At 37.6% G+C, this 18311-nt stretch overlaps 1 protein-coding gene across 2 annotated transcripts in view; it reads left to right on the top strand.

Annotated features, from left to right (window-relative positions):
- Positions 1 to 18311, top strand: part of PPP1R1C (protein phosphatase 1 regulatory inhibitor subunit 1C) — a 121195-nt gene that overhangs the window by 35852 nt on the left and 67032 nt on the right. Inside the window, exons 3-4 of one of the 2 annotated variants that reach the window (NM_001191352.1) lie at positions 16147 to 16184; positions 18106 to 18166. In NM_001191352.1, coding sequence (NP_001178281.1) covers positions 16147 to 16184; positions 18106 to 18166 — 99 coding nt within the window. Of the gene's footprint in view, positions 1 to 16146; positions 16185 to 18105; positions 18256 to 18311 lie in introns of those variants that run through there. The other variant, XM_024978477.2, reaches the window with a different exon arrangement.

Below are 18311 nucleotides of genomic sequence, written 5' to 3'. Positions count from 1 at the left end.
TCATGTACTTGGAGTTGTAAACCTCACCCAAGATTTAAGAAATTCTCATCTTTTAAAATAATAAACTTTCTGCCCCCTTTTCCATCTCTTCTCCTTCTGGGATGCACAGATTACTTCTTTTAATAGTTTCCTATAGTTCACTTAGATTTCTTCACTCTTTTTCATTCTTTTGTTTCTTGTTTGCCTCTGACAGGATAATTTCAAATGACCTGCTTTCTACTTTACCAATTCTTTCTATTCTTTGATCAAGTCTACTCTTGCTCTCTATTGCATTTTTCATTTCATTCATTGCATTCTTCTGCTCCAGAATTTCTATTTGGTACATAATACATGTATACACAGAAAGTTCAACAAATCAGGTGTTCTTGATTCCTGATTTTTTTGAATTGTCTCTTGTTTGTTAAACTGTCTTTTTTTGACTCTTGTAGCTCACTGAGATTTCTTAAAACAACTATTTGTTCCAATATTTTATGTGGCAAACTGCAGATCTCCATTTCTGTGGTGTTAATATCTAGGACGGAGAAGGCAATGGCAACCCACTCCAGTACTCTTGCCTGGAAAATCCCATGGACGGAGGAGCCTGGTAGGTTGCAGTCCATGGGGTCGCTAGGAGTCGGACACGACTGGGCGACTTCACTTTCACTTTTCACTTTCATGCATTGGAGAAGGAAATGGCAACCCACTCCAGTGTTCTTGCCTGGAGAATCCCAGGGACGGGGGAGCCTGGTGGGCTGCCATCTCTGGGGTTGCAGAGTCAGACACGACTGAAGCGACTTAGCAGCAGCAGCAGTATCTAGGACATTATGTGGTGTGCCATGTCTTTGATGACTTGCATCGCTCTCTTCACATATGAAGAAGCATTTGCCTACTTCAATCTCTATTGACTGGCTTCAGGAGAGAGATACCTCTGTCAGCCCTGTTAGGGATCTTGAGGCTAAGATTGTATACCTCCTCTAGATCCGGCAAAACCAGGCTGAATGCTGACAGTCGCCCATTCACTTTCCCTAGGGCAATGCTGAATGCTCAGGTTTGTGTGCCTTCTTTCAGTCCCATGGAGTTGAGCCAGCTTTTGTGCTTGCTCACTAGTCTACTGAAAAAGCTTGCCCCTGCTGCCCTTGAAGGCAAGTGCATGACCTCGCACGAAGTGGGAGTGTGTGTGGGTGATGTGAATGGAGTCTGGGGGCCAGCTGGAAGGACCAATAGGCAGGTTACCCCTAGTAGCTTGTGGTGGGCTTCCTGATGGAGTCTGCAACACAGTTAGTAGGATCCACATCTCTTTAGTGCCCACCAAGAGCCTGACTGCTAGTTTTCCAGCTGCTCCCCACCTCTTAGTTATACAGCACACTTCAGTATTCTGGATAGGTTGAGAAAGAAGTGGGTCTCTTTAGCAGCAACCCACACAACTGGGAAAGCTGGGAACACACTCACAGACTCTCTCTGTTCCCTGTAGGAGAAACTGTGGTCAAAGAAGATCTCTCTTGGCACTGAGTTATGCTGCCTTGGGGGAGGAGTAGTGTGGGTAAAGTGAAACTCTTCCTTTTATGCTTTTCAATGTGTACATTCTCAGATTTTCTTTTTCTGCTCCAACAGTGTTCTGGAACTTCTACACTAGACTTCTGACTTGTGAGATTCTCAATACTAGGGTTCTTTAGGAACAAGATGATGGAAATTTTCTATTTCACCATTTTGATGTTGTAACTTTCTTTGAGTAAGAATTTACAGTAGATATTAAGTTCTTCCAATTCTAAATTTCTAGGTTTTTCATTTGTCTATAATACTGAAAATTTTACTTTTCTACTTATACAAGTATTGATCTACTTTTCTATTCCTATTGAGCAGAATAAATTACTATTAGGACTGGAAACATGAGCCAGTTACTAGCCTACTTTGAAATCCTTTCTTATGTTGGTATCTTACATTATTTCATCATAATTTTTGTAGAAAGTGTTTCAGAAGTGATCATCAAATTGTCCTGCTCAAATAGCCCTCTATTAGAGATTTCTCATTTCTCTTGGATTGGCTACTTCAATCTTTCAGAAAATTAGAAGTCTTTGTCATATTTTGAAAACTTTTAGGCACATGTGCAATATTTAAACAGTAGTATAGCAATACACCACAGATTTTTTAAAAGAAAATAGCTACTCTTTAAAGTTCTCTAAAATTTCTAAAAATAGAATATCAATCATCAACATTAGAAAAAACTTTATACAAAGCTCTTATCTTATTAAAAGATTTTCCAAATGTAGCTACCTGTACTAAATAAAGTGGATGAGCCAAGAAAATGTAATAAAAGTTAAAAAAAAGAAAAAAATTATAAGTAGACCAAATTATTCATATAACATATGTTCATTCGTGTGTTAATATAATTACTTTTCACCCTACAAAGCCTATTTTAATATTTGCTTCTTCCCTTTGATTGAGAACATATGATTATGTTTATTTCCATCTTTGACAGCTTCAAAGTGCTTATCATTGAATTTACAGAATATTTATCTGCATTCATTTGATATGATGTTTAATTATTTCATAGTGTTCATTTTTCCCATAATTTTGTAAACTTCTGGTAGGCAGGATTAGTACCTACATTTTTCTTTTCTATACATATAACTCTCTTCATGTCAGCATACATGGTAGTTAACACAAAATATTATTTATGATCAATTAGACTAAGTAATTATACTCACTGAAAAGGAACTGCTGAACCAGAATAACAAGTTATGACTTACTGTTTTTCCCTTTAAATTTGGTTAGACCTCAATGAGAAATAGAAATGAATGTTTCTTGATCTTTGTTCTATTAAGTCCAAGTACTATTCCACGTCATAGGTAAAATGCCAAATATAAGTGACTTAGTTTAGAGTCTTTGGAATGCAGAATCTGAGAAAAGGGTCAGGATGGAAGTACTTTAACTGGAATGTAGTCTCAGAAAACAAGAATGAGTGAGATAAGGATGAAGGAAAAAGGAAAAGGCTCATAATCAAAGTCATTCCTGTAGAATGGAGGCTCGACTGTGTTGGGGTCTCCTGAGAGGCACCTAGACAGCCTTTCTAGTGCTGCCCACCTGAAGAATAGAAGCTGGAACTCACATATACTGTCTCCATGCCCATACTGTCCCTTGGCAACAATAACTCCACCTGCGGTTAGTTCTCCTAGAGCTAGAGAATGGCTAGGGAGAAAGAGGAAAGATAAATGCGGCATTTCTCTTTTGAGGTGGTGACAAGAATTTCCAGACCCAATTCCAACAGGGGTGTGTTCCTCATACCAACAAGCCAATTCTTCCCCACACCAACAAGTAATTCTCAGGACACCAGCACGGTGTCTGAGAATTCAACTCTATTCTAATTCTAAAAAAGATAGCACCATGTTTCACAGGCTGAGAACTCGATCCTACAAGACCATCCTCCACTTCAGATGTTAGTTGTTAGCCCAGGAAGGTACTTATGCTACTAACAAACTGGAGGTTCCAATGACTTCCTTTTTGGGTTTGATTAAATTGCTAGAATGGCTCACAGAACTCAGGAAAACTCATTTACCCATTAGATTACTGTATTATAAAAGGATATTAGAGGATTTGAATCAACAGCCATGTGAAGAGATATATAGGGCAATGTCCTATTCAACCTCAAGTCGCTCTCCTCTTCCCTGGAAATTAGGAGGTGAGACAAAGCTCCAACCCTCTAATCGCATAGTTGGCAACCAGCCCCTACCTTGAGTGGGATCCAAAGTCACCTTCCTTGAAGAACTGAGGACAAGAGTTTTTTTTAAGAATTGAGGACAAGAGTCCAAGTATTATCTCACTGCTCTTATCTCAGGAAATTCCAAATGTTTGGGAAGCTCTTGTCTAGGAATTGTGGCTGAAGGCCAAATTCAGATAACCAAACATATATATTTTCCCTATAAATTACAATATCGCAGGTGGGATGCAGAAAACAAACAAATTATATTCATTGACTACAATAACACAATTATAATTTCTTGTGCCTTGACCTGGGGTCTTGTCTGGGTTCTGCACACCAGCTTGTAAGAGGGGGCACTCACAGGATGAGAAAAAACAAGATAACACAAGTTATGGAAACTAAGTCGCATGGATAAGCACTGAAGGAACTGAAGGTGTTAGCTTAAAGAAAAGATAGGACAAAAAGATAGGTTTGGTCAGCTGCAGGGGAAGCTGAGCTTTTCTGGAGCTTTTTACTGCAGCTATGACTGAAGTCATGGACGGGCTGATGGGATGAGACACGGGCTATATGAAGCATCCTCTATAAGAAGTAATATTTAAGAAAATTTTAACAAGAATATTTTAAAACTTTCTTCTCAACCTTTGGAAATGCAACTCCAGTGAGGCCCCCCCAAAAAAATCAAAGAAAAACTGACTAGTAAATGGCTAAATATTAGAAGAGCAAGAGAACACACAAATCAGCATTTTTTTTTCAATTCACTATTCAGAGTTATATTTAGATGAGTGCAAAATGCATTTGGTCAACCACTTCACATTCAAATTCATGTGTGTGGAAATAAATTTGATCCATCTGTGTCTGAATTTTTATTTTTTAAACCACCAACATTTTCTTTTACAAGAACTGATTTCCAAGGAGTCTTATGATATCCCCAACTTACTGCCAAACCTCTCAAAAAGTCTGAAATGTGGAAGATGTACTGAACCTCCTCAAATATACTGGTTTTTAAATAAAAATAAGCAATAAAGAAGCAAAATAATATCTGATTTATCTGTTAGAATGGAATCTGTGTTGAAATGAAGCATAAAAGAGGAAACGAGAAAGTTCTATATAGTATCTATTTTTAGTACATATATGCTTCAGTTCAGTTCAGTTCAGTCGCTCAGTCGTGTCCGACTCTTTGCGACCCCATGAATCACAGCACGCCAGGCCTCCCTGTCCATCACCAACTCCCGGAGTTCACTCAGACTCACATCCATTGAGTCAGTGATGCCATCCAGCCATCTCATCCTCTGTCGTCCCCTTCTCCTCCTGCTCTCAAACCCTCCCAGCATCAGGGTCTTTCCAATGAGTCAACTCTTCACTGAGGTAGCCAAAGTACTGGAGTTTCAGCTTCAGCATCATTCCTTTCAATGAACACCCAGGACTGATCTCCCTTAGAATGGACTGGTTGGATCTCCTTGCAGTCCAAGGGACTCTCAAGAGTCTTCTCCAACACCACAGTTCAAAAGCATCAATTCTTCGGCACTCAGCCTTCTTCACAGTCCAACTCTCACATCCATACATGACCACTGGAAAAATGATAGCCTTGACTAGACAGACCTTGGTTGGCAAGGTAATATCTCTGCTTTTCAATATGCTATCTAGGTTGGTCATAACTTTCCTTCCAAGGAGTAAGCGTCTTTTAATTTCATGGCTGCAGTCACCATCTGCAGTGATTTTGGAGCCCAGAAAAATAAAGTCAGCCACTGTTTCCACTGTTTCTCCATCTATTTCCCATGAAGTGATGGGACTGGATGCCATGATCTTCGTTTTCTGAATGTTGAGCTTTAAGCCAACTTTTTCACTCTCCTCTTTCACTTTCATCAAGAGGCTTTTTAGTTCCTCTTCACTTTCTGCCATAAGGGTGGTGTCATCTGCATATCTGAGGTTATTGATATTTCTCCCAGCAATCTTGATTCTAGCTGGTGCTTCTTCCAGCCCAGCGTTTCTAATGATGTACTCTGTATATAAGTTAAAGAAGAGGGGTGACAATATACAGCCTTGACGTACTCCTTTTCCTATTTGGAACCAGTCTGTTGTTCCATGTCCAGTTATAACCATTGCTTCCTGACCTGCATACAGATTTCTCAAGAGGCAGGTCAGTTGGTCTGGAATTCCCATCTCTTTCAGAATTTTCCACAGTTTATTGTGATCCACACAGTCAAAGGCTTTGGCATAGTCAAGAAAGCAGAAATAGATGTTTTTCTGGAACTCTCTTGCTTTTTCCATGATCCAGCAGATGTTGGCAATTTGATCTCTGGTTCCTCTGCCTTTTCTACAACCAGCTTGAACATCTGGAAGTTCACGGTTCATGTACTGCTGAAGCCTGGCTTGGAGAATTTTGAGCGTTACTTTACTAGTGTGTGAGATGAGTGCAATTGTGCGGTAGTTTGAGCATTCTTTGGCATTGCCTTTCTTTGGGATTGGAATGAAAACTGACCTTTTCCAGTCCTGTGGCCACTGCTGAGTTTTCCAAATTTGCTGGTGTATTGAGTGCAGCACTTTCACAGCATCATCTTCCAGGATTTGAAATAGCTCAACTGGAATTCCATCACCTCTACTAGCTTTGTTCGTAGTGATGCTTTCTAAGACCCACTTGACTTCACATTCCAGGATGTCTGGCTCTAGGTGAGTGATCACACCATCGTGACTATTTGGGTGGTGAAGCTCTTTTTTGTACAGTTCTTCTGTGTATTCTTGCCACCTCTTCTTAATATCTTCTGCTTCTGTTAGGTCCATACCATTTCTGTCCTTTATGGAGCCCATCTTTGTGTGAAATGTTCCCTTGGTATCTCTAATTTTCTTGAAGAGATCTCTAGTCTTTCCCATTCTATTGTTTTCCTCTATTTCTTTGCATTGATTGCTGAGGAAGGCTTTCTTATCTCTCCTTGCTATTCTTTGGAACTCTGCATTCAAATTGGTATATCTTTCCTTTTCTCCTTTGCTTTTTGCTTCTCTTCTTTTCACAGCTATTTGTAAGGCCTCCCCAGACAGCCATTTTACTTTTTTGCATTTCTTTTCCATGGGGATGGTCTTGATCCCTGTCTCCTGTACAATGTCATGAACCTCCATCCATAGTTCATCAGGCACTCTATCAGATCTAGTCCCTTAAATCTATTTCTCACTTCCACTGTATAATATAAGGGATTTGATTTAGGTCATACCTGAATGGTCTAGTGGTTTTCCCTACTTTTTTCAATTTAAGTCTGAATTTGGCAATAAGGAGTTCATGTTCTGAGCCACAGTTAGCTCCTGGTCTTGTTTTTGCTGACTGTATTGAGCTTCTCCATCTTTGGCTGCAAAGAATATAATCAATCTGATTTTGGTGTTGACCATCTGGTGATGTCCATGTGTAGAGTCTTCTCTTGTGTTGTTGGAAGAGGGTGTTTGCTATGACCAGTGCGTTCTCTTGGCAAAACTCTATTAGTCTTTGCCCTGCTTCATTTCATACTCCAAGGCCAAATTTGCCTGTTACTCCAGGTGTTTCTTGACTTCCTACTTTTGCATTCCAGTCCCCTATACATACTTAGATATGGTATAATGCAAATAACCTACACAACAAGTCATGTGTAAGCAGTTTGCATACGAACCTCTAGTTTAAATGTGGAATGGATGACCCAGGACAAATTTATGCTTACTTCTGAAGAATGACTTGAGTCATATAGGTTACCAACGAAGTTTCCCCATCTACCTCCTGGCTACTCCCTTGTCTCCTTACAGACTTCTCTGCCTCAGTCTATCCCATAACTATTGCTATTACTCGGCGGGGGGGGGGGGGGGGGGGGGGTGGGGGCGGGGGTTCCACCTAGATCCTTTGTTTCTTTAGTTCACCATGCTCCTGTAGGGTAATTTAATCCTATCGCATGGCATCACTGACCATTTAGATGACAATGACTTTCAGGCCTATATCTTCAGCTTGGCTTTCGCTTTTGAAAAAGACTATTCCCGACTCTTCCACTTAGTCAATAAGTATTTCAGTGTTTCCATAAGTACTCATCTTATGACCCAGAAACTTTTTTTGACTTCTTCTTCCTTCTTTGTCACTCCCTTTCTACTTCCAGTGAGCCCCCAAGTCAAGACCCTTCTTTCTCTTAAGCATCTCTCTAATCTAGTTCAAATCATCATTTTCTACCACCTGAATTACTGCAACACCTCCCTACTCAGGATAGCTTCCTCCAAACCACTCTATGCATAACTGTTAACGGCTCTTTCTACAACAGAAATCTGATCATACCTCTTTCTGGTTAAAACCACTTTTAACCATCACTTTTCATCACTTTTAGAATGAAGTCCAAATTTCTCAATGTAGTTACAAAGCCCTGAATTATCTAGCTTATTAGGTTTTCAAACTCTTCTCTGAATTCACCCCTGGCATTCTACTGTCCAAATATCTGAGTTGTTTTGTGTGTGTGTGTGTGTGTGTGTAATTTCTAAAAAATAGTCATGTTTTCTCACACATCCAGTGATATATACTCCCACACTTTCTTCTGATTAAAATTTATTCTCCTCCCTAGTCCAATCCCATCCAACTTCCTTGTCTCATCAATTTTTCCTGTTCCACTGACAGGACCATGCCAGCTTAAACGTCCTTTCTTCCACACTGGTTCTGCCAAGGCTGTTTGATGCCCCACTCACCTTGCGCTTCCTCTCTTACAGCCCTTATTTATCACAATGTACTATAGCTGTTTCTTTGTCACTCTCTTTTAATACAGTTTAGACTCTCTATGAGGATTAAACCCCACTTCCTAGCAGGAGTCCCAACACATATTACACATGCAATAAATTACTGTTTAATATATTTAAATACTAATATACCATTTTAGATCCATAGTAACAGCATTACATCGGAGAAGGTGATGGCACTCCACTCCAGTACTCTTGCCTGGAAAATCCCATGGACAGAGGAACCTGGTAGGCTGCAGTCCATTGGGTCGCTAAGAATCGGACACAACTGAGTGACTTCACTTTCACTTTTATGCATTGGAGAAGGAAATGGCAACCCACTCCAGTGTTCTTGCCTGGAGAATCCCAGGGACGGGGGAGCCTGGTGGGCTGCCGTCTATGGGGTCACACAGAGTCAGACACGACTGAAGCGACTTAGCAGCAACAGCAGCAGCAGCAGCAATAGCCTTACATACAAAACAGACTATCATAGGTGCTAACTTACAAACTGCGTTTAAGAATGTGTTTTCATTTTCTTCTTGTATCATCATTCATAGGAAAAATGTTTTAAGACTTATACAAATATAATGCTATTTTCCCTTTTGATGTGTAAACACACACATAATTTTTTTTCTGTTTTATCTGAACTTGGTGCTAAATGTATTGAGTATCTAATTACAGTACTTTGTCTTTTAATAGTTCTTTTATATACCTACTATAAATAAAGATGGAGAAGCTCTATACAGTCAGCAAAAACAAGACCAGGAGCTGACTGTGGCTCAGACCATGAACTCCTTATTGCCAAATTCAGACTTAAATGGAAGAAAGTAGGGAAAACCACTAGACCATTCAGGTATGACCTAAATCAAATCCCTTATGATTATACAGTGGAAGTGAGAAATAGATTTAAGGGCCTAGATCTGGTAGATAGAGTGCCTGATGAACTAGGGACGGAGGTTCATGACATTGTACGGGAGACATGGATCAAGACCATCCCCATGGAAAAGAAATGCAAAAAAGCAAAATGGCTGTCTGGGGAGGCCTTACAAATAGCTGTGAAGAGAAGAGAAGCGAAAAGCAAAGGAGAAAAGGAAAGATATAAGCATCTAAATGCAGAGTTCCAAAGAATAGCAAGAAGAGATAAGAAAGCCTTCCTCAGCAATCAATGCAAAGAAATAGAGGAAAACAACAGAATGGGAAAGACTAGAGGTCTCTTCAAGAAAATCAGAGATACCAAAGAAACATTTCATGCAAAGATGGGCTTGATAAAGGACAGAAATTGTATGGACCTAACAGAAGCAGAAGATATTAAGAAGAGATGGCAAGAATACACAGAAGAACTGTACAAAAAAGAGCTTCACCACCCAGATAATCATGATGGTGTGATCACTCACCTAGAGCCAGACATCCTGGAATGTGAAGTCAAGTGGGCCTTAGAAAGCATCACTACAAACAAAGCTAGTGGAGGTGATGGAATTCCAGTTGAGTTATTTCAAATCCTGGAAGATGATGCTGTGAAAGTGCTGCACTCAATATGCCAGCAAATTTGGAAAACTCAGCAATGGAAAACCACAGGACTGGAAAAGGTCAGTTTTCATTCCAATCCCAAAGAAAGGCAATGCCAAAGAATGTTCAAACTACTGCACAATTGCACTCATCTCACATACTAGTAAAGTAACGCTCAAAATTCTCCAAGCCAGGCTTCAGCAGTACATGAACCGTGAACTTCCTGATGTTCAAGCTGGTTGTAGAAAAGGCAGAGGAACCAGAGATCAAATTGCCAACATCTGCTGGATCATGGAAAAAGCAAGAGAGTTCCAGAAAAACATCTATTTCTGCTTTCTTGACTATGCCAAAGCCTTTGACTGTGTGGATCACAATAAACTGTGGAAAATTCTGAAAGAGATGGGAATACCAGACCACCTGACCTGCCTCTTGAGAAATCTGTATGCAGGTCAGGAAGCAACAGTTAGAACTGGACATGGAACAACAGACTGGTTCCAAATAGGAAAAGGAGTACGTCAAGGCTGTATATTGTCACTATGTTTATTTAACTTATATGCAGAGTACATCATGAGAAATGCTGGACTGGAAGAAACACAAGCTGGAATCAAGATTGCTGGGAGAAATATCAATAACCTCAGATATGCAGATGACACCACCCTTATGGCAGAAAGTGAAGAGGAACTCAAAAGCTTCTTGATGAAAGTGAAAGAGGAGAGTGAAAAAGCTGGCTTAAAGCTCAACATTCAGAAATCGAAGATCATGGCATCCAGTCCCATCACTTCATGGGAAATAGATGGAGAAACAGTGGAAACAGTGTCAGACTTTATTTTTCTGGGCTCCAAAATCACTGCAGATGGTGACTACAACCATGAAATTAAAAGACGCTTACTCCTTGGAAGGAAAGTTATGACCAACCTAGACAGCATATTCAAAAGCAGAGACATTACTTTACCAACAAAGGTCCGTCTAGTCAAGGCTATGGTTTTTCCAGTGGTCAGGTATGAGTGTGAGAGTTGGACTGTGAAGAAGGCTGAGCGCCGAAGAATTAATGCTTTTGAACTGTGGTGTTGGAGAAGACTCTTGAGAGTCCCTTGGACTGCAAGGAGATCCAACCAGTCCATTCTGAAGGAGATCAGCCCTGGGATTTCTTTGGAAGGAATGATGTTAAAGCTGAAACTCCAGTACTTTGGCCACCTCATGCAAAGAGTTGACTCATTGGAAAAGACTCTGATGCTGGGAGGGATTAGGGGCCAGAGGAGAAGGGGATGACAGAGGATGAGATGGTTGGTTGGCATCACTGACTCGATGGATGTGAGTCTGAGTGAACTCCGGGGGTTGGTGATGGACAGGGAGGCCTGGCGTGCTGCAGTTCATGGGGCCGCAAAGAGTCGGACACGGCTGAGCGACTGATCTGATCTGATAAATAATCATTGCTTTTTAGAGCATACTGAAAATCCTCAAGTAAATTACATTTGAGACAAGAAAACAGAGAGTGTATGAAGGTTACGATTTTTAGGACAGATAAAATACTAAGAGTTGAATTAGAACTAGATTACAGAGATGTTTAATCTTCCATGCTTTAAAAGTGAATAAAGCATCTTTTTTTGGAGAAATATTGCCTATGACATCAAGAAAATGTTTATAGATGTTCTAAGACAAAAGCTAACTTCTATATTTTTCAAATCTACAAAAGTTATACGAAGTGGGATAGGATTGTAAAGATATACTTCCACTGACCTTCCTTTCTGTTCCTAACAGAAACACATTTACTATTGATGACAGAATGCCTATAGTGGATTAAGCTATTAAAATATTACCACATGTTTATAGGGACATATATTTTTAATATGGAGATACTTTGTGACTTTTAGGAATATATCTTTCATCTATAGCTAAAAAAGAGAATTTTACTTCTTATAGAGAAATCTAGTTAAAAGGAAACTGTTACTTTACGTCATTTTATAATAGTCTGTTCATGATAGATCTACTTAGATAAAATTATTTTGAAATTCACAGTGGTACATCTACACAGTTGAAAATGCAAAAAATTTGGGAAAAAATTAAATTGTTTTTCAGTGGAGGATCTCAAATAGAAAATAAGAATTTGACTTAAACAAGAAATCCTTTAGTTTAGCAGTTTCATTAAGGTACAGAAGCTTCAAAATTATCAAATATCCACTTCTATTGGCTTCTTAATACGTTTAAATCTAATTTTAAATGTAGCGTTGCTTCCCAGTTTTTCTTAATGAATTGTAGCCCCCAAAATTGGTCTTCAAAAATTATGAGCTGACAATTTAAATTAGAAATACACTGATATCATATTTTCAGGTTGAACAATTATGTCAAGTAATTAAATTTATGAGCTATAAAGGAACATTAAGAAATTTACATTTATATTCCATTACCTTTTTTAAAAATGGAAATTATTCCATATTTTTCTGATGGACTGGTACAAGTTACAAATCAGATTTTAAAAGTCCCTGTCAATTTTAACAGCTAGTGGGGAAAAAAAAAAAAAAAAACAAGGCATTCTATGAAGTGGAAAGAGTACTAAATATTCTAAACTTTAGTAAGAAGCTAAATATGTTCTCATATCAATGCCTCTTAGACCTATCTCTAAAGTAGATTTTCTTGAAATTCCCTATCATCACCATTTAAATGATTAACTTCTGAATAATTTTCTTGTGTTCACCTTGTTTCCCTACTCTTAGTTATGGGTCTTGATTTGGGGACTCTGCTATGAATACCTCTGTGGTATTCTGTGTGATAGAATAGTGAGATTTTAGTGTTTTAAATTGGATAAAACCTTCATTAATCATACTCTGTTAAAAGTATTAGGTTTATTAGGTCAAAATGACAGAGCACACTGCTGAGAAGACAATAAGTGCTTGTTAAATAATTACTTGATAGTCCAATTACCTGAAATATCTGATATTTTTTTAAATCTATAAAATTGATATAAAATATGACATAATCAGCTTTCTAGGTAATTCGATGAAAACAAGATAGACTTTTTAAAAATCAGAATTACTGGAATGAGTGTAACTGTTTAAACAGATGTCATCCCCACCGCCCCCAAAAAAAAACCCATGCATTAAGTGAATCAATTTATTTTCTTGGCGCAAATGTGGGAAATCCAAATGCCAAACAAGAAGAAAAACTTTACCAAAGACTAAAAATTACAACTGATAAGATGATGCAACAGTTCTTTGACCCCCACATAAGCTGGTTCTGTGGTAGGATAAAAAATGTTTTATAAGAGAAACCAAGTTTATAAAAATCAAGACTACTAATGAAAAACAGACTTCTGAGGTTTTAAATGATCTGATTTTTCTGTTCTTCTTTTACTGTGTTTGGAAATGACAGCAGAAATCATGAAATATAAGCATTAAAGTAGTTTGGAATATTTCTAACCTCTATCACAAGACAATTACTGGTTGAGAGTTCTTTCTTAATAACCCAACATGATTCATCTTGCGTTTTCCTTGTCATCTCCTTCACTGTTGCCACATAGAATACTTTGTACCTGGTTCTTTTCTGCGGCCACAAAAATGAACCATTTCGTGGGGAGCTCTGAGAGAGAAAAATCTATTTGATAATGAGGCTATATCCCGAATTTTGTCAATTAAAAGTGGAAAGCTATAAATAATATAAGAAGAAAAACACAGCTGTGTGAATCTTGGCACGACAGTGTGAAGCTATCCCTACTGTTTGCTGCTTTTCCCACATCCCCCTTTCCAATGCATTTAAATTCATTGCTCTGGCGGCTTCAGTTTGGGCCCCAGTTTTGACTAAATCTAACAGCCCAAAGAAAAACACAGCTGAAACCACTGCCTGGTGGTTTAACTCACAGCCCCAAATGATAGGCCTCCAACAGAGCCCAGCAGGTTTTCAGCGAGAAGGCTCATGAATAGAGTTCCTTTTGGAAAGTGAAGAGTTTGATAAAAAGTCAAAAACAGAGGCTTTACCATAGCTGTCTTAGGAGAGTTTGCATAGCCCTGCTAGAAAGAAACAAGGCAATATTCTAGTCCCCTACTATAAGAAATATCTGATAGATTTCTCTGGTACTTTAAAACTGACTTTTTCTATGTTAAAATGCTAAAACCACAAGGAAATGACAAATTCACATGCAAAACGAAGAGCTGAACTGTGCACAGCTATTTCATTTGTATTTGATTTATTCTCATTCAGTTCTGAAGACCTGTGGGTCAGTGATCATTCCTGAACTAGCAAACCTAAAGCGTTTATGGAAATTTTGTCCTTGAGTCTGCCCTTCTCTATAGGGTTCAACTACAGATTATCTCCTCATCAGCTGTGATCCAAGGATCTCCAAAAAATACATATATATTCAAAGGTATATAAATAGAAGATAATCAGCTGAAATGTGGTTTTATTTAGAAACACTTCTGTTTTCAGAGATCTGATGGTAAATTCCTTCTGAGACTGTCAAAGATGGCACCAATGTCATGATTAAATCTCTAGGATACCTCAAAAAGAGGACTAAACTGCTTTTCTCTGTTGCTACTCCTCTGTGCAACAGAATTAATTTCTTCCTACAAAGTGGGGCTAGAAAAAATTAAAAAGAATGCTGAGTGAAAATATAAATATACTTAGGATAATATCTCAGTTTTCTGCCAAAGTATATAAGCTCATTTATTAAATGGAGCAGAACGTATAACTGAAACATATGCTGAGCATTCTTAATGGTGTTTATGAATAAAGACACAACAAGCTTTTATCAGAAATATTATTTCAGGAACCATACTGCCATAATTACACTCAAAAGGAAATCAGAAAAATTGTAAATTTTCAATATCTTAAAATTAGAAATTGGACAAGGAGCTTTACTACTTCAGTTTTGACCAAAAGAAAGATATATATTACAAAAAAAAAAAAAAAGCAAAAACTGTCTTAGAGTAGGCAGGATTTAATATCTCATCTTCATTGTGGAAGGGTAATTTCACTACATATAATACTCTGGGTTGATTACTTTAAATGTGTACCATCTGATTCCATCGTTTTATTGTTTTGGTCTACCTTACTGCTTTTTGAAGACTTTTTTCCTCAATTGGCTGCTTTTAAGATTTTCTCTTTTATATTTGGCCATCAGAAGTATTGCTATTGTTAAGTCTAAGCACAATTTTCCTTTTTCTCCTTTTGGTTTTCTTCTTTCTGTCTAGGGGTTTATTCAGTGTCTTATATCAGTGTCATTTGTTTTTTAATCCTTGATCATTGTCTCTTCCATTCTCTCCCTTTTCTACTTTTGGGACTCCAATTATCCTTATTTTACACGTTTGATTGTATCTCAATTGTCGGTTATTCTCTGTTCTGTTTTTTCCATTCTTTTTTTTCCCTTTGTGTACTTTAGTTTGGATAACTACTGAGTTGTCTCCTGTTTCATTAACATATTTGTATCTTCTGCTAGATTCAACATGCCCCTAATCCATTGGATTTTAAATTGAGATCTTATCTGTTGAAATTCTGAAGCTGCTTCTTTTCATGGATTATATTTCTATGTTAAAATGATTTATCTTTAAATCTATTTTGTCCCCTTCTATTTTCATTGAATGTATTAATCATAGTCTTAGATTGTGAACTTCAATACGTGAATCACCTATGAGTTGGCTTCTGCATTTTCATATGCTCTTAGTTATTATTCTTTTTTTATCTAGTAATTTTTATTGAATAATGGACATTTGTATTTAAGAAACTTTAGAGACTCCAAGATGTTTAAAAATATTTTTGAAGTTGCCCTAGATGTGTCATAAGAAATATTTCTGACAAAGTTACTGATTCTTTCCAGGAGCGTATAGAAAAGAGAGGGCTGCCTCTCTTAGAGTCAGGATTGGGCTCAGTGGAAAAGTAGATTTTGTTCTGCTTATAGGTAAACAGGTAAAATTGACATAGGCTACAGTCAATACACTGCAAAATCCATGAGGAGAGGTTATTTGTGCCTTAACACTGTGAAGTTCATGAGCCAACAGCTGGTCTGAAGCATTTCCCTGGTCCTCCTTCTGGATTGCTGGTGGGCAATTTGGGATTTCAGTATAATTTTTTTATTACCCTTTTAAACCTTTGCGAGAGGGTTATCTCAGAAGGCAACTTTTTCTTTCTGTGTCTCGCTTCCCTCTCAGCCACTAGACTAAGTCATGGATATTGTATAAGCATTAGAAAATGATTAATTCATTCTGTTCCATGTTATTGAAATTTTAATGTGAATATTATAAGAAAACGTATCTAAATTGCACCTACTTCTCTTGCAGAAATAGATGACAAGAGGGTGACTAACACACAAGCAGAAGTAAGTTTTCTTCTATTTTGTGTTAAATATATGTCCAATCCAATCAGCTAAAAACACAACCAGCTCAATCTGATTGTGATGCAAAATATGATATCAATACAACTGTGCTGTATAAACTATTTAATGTGCTTTTCCTGACTGGATAAACAGTAAAATGGTGTCATTAAATTGTGACCTCTACCTTTGATTCTCCACCTACGAAATACTAACCCCTGGGAAAAACCTCTAAAATAAACTACTGATTTTAGAGTCAAAATATGGTATTGATAGTTTCAGTTTAGTGGCTGGTGGAGTGTGACCATCACAGGTTGGGGCAGCCAGTGTTGGAATCCTGCAACAAGAAGGTGGAGGACAGACACCTCTTAAAGGTTCTCTGATGTGTGGAACCGAGAGCAGACCCTGAGGCCAGAGGCTTCACACACACATGCAGGACTTCAGGTTGAAAATGTGAACCAGGGGAGGCTGGGGTAGCTGCTAACAAAGGATATACAAAATACAAGAAAATGAGCAAATGTGTCCATAAATGGAATAAGTATTGAATCGGATTCATGCAGACTCAGTAACCAATGGCCACATGAGTAGGCATACAGCAATGTAGAAAGAACAAAATACCAGAACGTGTCTCTCAAAACATTTCTAAAAATTTATTGAAATTATAAACATGAAATGGTTTGAAAACTAAATCCCTACATAAAAATAGTTTTTACTACTTAATAAACTTTACTAAACAAACCAACTTTTATGTAGAATTAGTTTTCTACTTCATCTTTGAATATGTATATATGGGAATAAATATATAATAAAACTGGAAGTGAATGCTTCTTGAAATCAACCAGATGTAACAGATTACAGTAGAGACAGAAGTCTCGGTCATCCACACATTTATACTAATGTAGAGCTGCCCTGCCTGCGTCTGTGCATAATAGACAGATCACAACACTCTATTCTGGGGAAATTTACTTGTACCATTTGCTTTGGTTGATATGGATTCAGGAACTATTTGGTTGAATTTTTTCAGTTTTTAATAGATTGTTTTTGCATTCTCTAAATACCAACATCTTGGTGACTCCTTTGAGGGCAAGTAAGCTTCAGTACGTGTGAGTAAAGATGCCTGAAGCTCTATTTACTGTGAAACAGTTTCTAGTATTTTTCAGCCTCTGTACATTATGTTCTTTCTAATATGGATGGAAAGCCTAGCACAATCCTCAGAAAGTATCTTGCAATTGTTTATACTCGAAGTTTTTGAAGCAAAAATAAATGCTCCAGACATGAAAACTCCAGTCTTTGCCATACTGAAATATTTAATAGATATGCTATTAAAAAGGAGTTTTTGATATAATCTGATTGAGGTATAGAACACATATATATAATTTATTATAATGAATAATGGTTTATACATATATACATACCTTTATCTATCTATATGTCTATCTCCATCTAAACTTTAAAACTTTGGCCCTGAAAAGTGTTCCGATTTATATCATTTTTAGTGCAAAAAATTCTTCCCCAATAAATTAATTCTGATCCAAAGTGCTTAAGTAAGAGTGTTAAGTATCAGTTTTGTTATGAAAGATCTTTTGAACATATGAAGGAAAAGTACCTCAACACTAATTTCAAGTAAATGAAGCTATTAGATTGAACATCTCAATTCCATAGGGTTATAGATTGGTATTACTTAACAAAGACTCTCATTAACCCTCCAGAACCATTAACAATTCTACAAACAGATATAATTATACCTTAGTCATAGTTTCGGAGTGTATTTTGTCCTGGCATTTATGTTTTTCTTTAAAATGCAAAGGATTAGTAGTAGTTTCTTTTCTCTATTTAAACTGTTAATAGGTGTTTATTTCTCTCAAAGGGCTAATGACATTGTACTTTTTATCCAAATATAAGACTTTTCCTTTTTTTCTTTATCCAGGCACAGAATGCAACCCCTAAGCAAAGGAAGCAGAGTGTGTACACAGCACCCGCCATGAAAGGTACTGTTCAGGTACTGTTTCGGGTTCTTGAGAGTGCTAAGTTCATGGCTGACAGGCATTCTGCTCTCAGACACCTTATACCTGCTTAAAAGCTACATCTAGTCTCACCTCTACAACTTGGTAATGTGACTTTCAGTAAGGTAAT

Source organism: Bos taurus, chromosome 2 (assembly GCF_002263795.3).
Source record: "Bos taurus isolate L1 Dominette 01449 registration number 42190680 breed Hereford chromosome 2, ARS-UCD2.0, whole genome shotgun sequence".
Classification (NCBI taxonomy): Eukaryota; Metazoa; Chordata; class Mammalia; order Artiodactyla; family Bovidae; genus Bos; species Bos taurus.
Note: the sequence above shows the minus strand (reverse complement) of the source record. Positions and strands in the feature narration are given on the sequence as shown.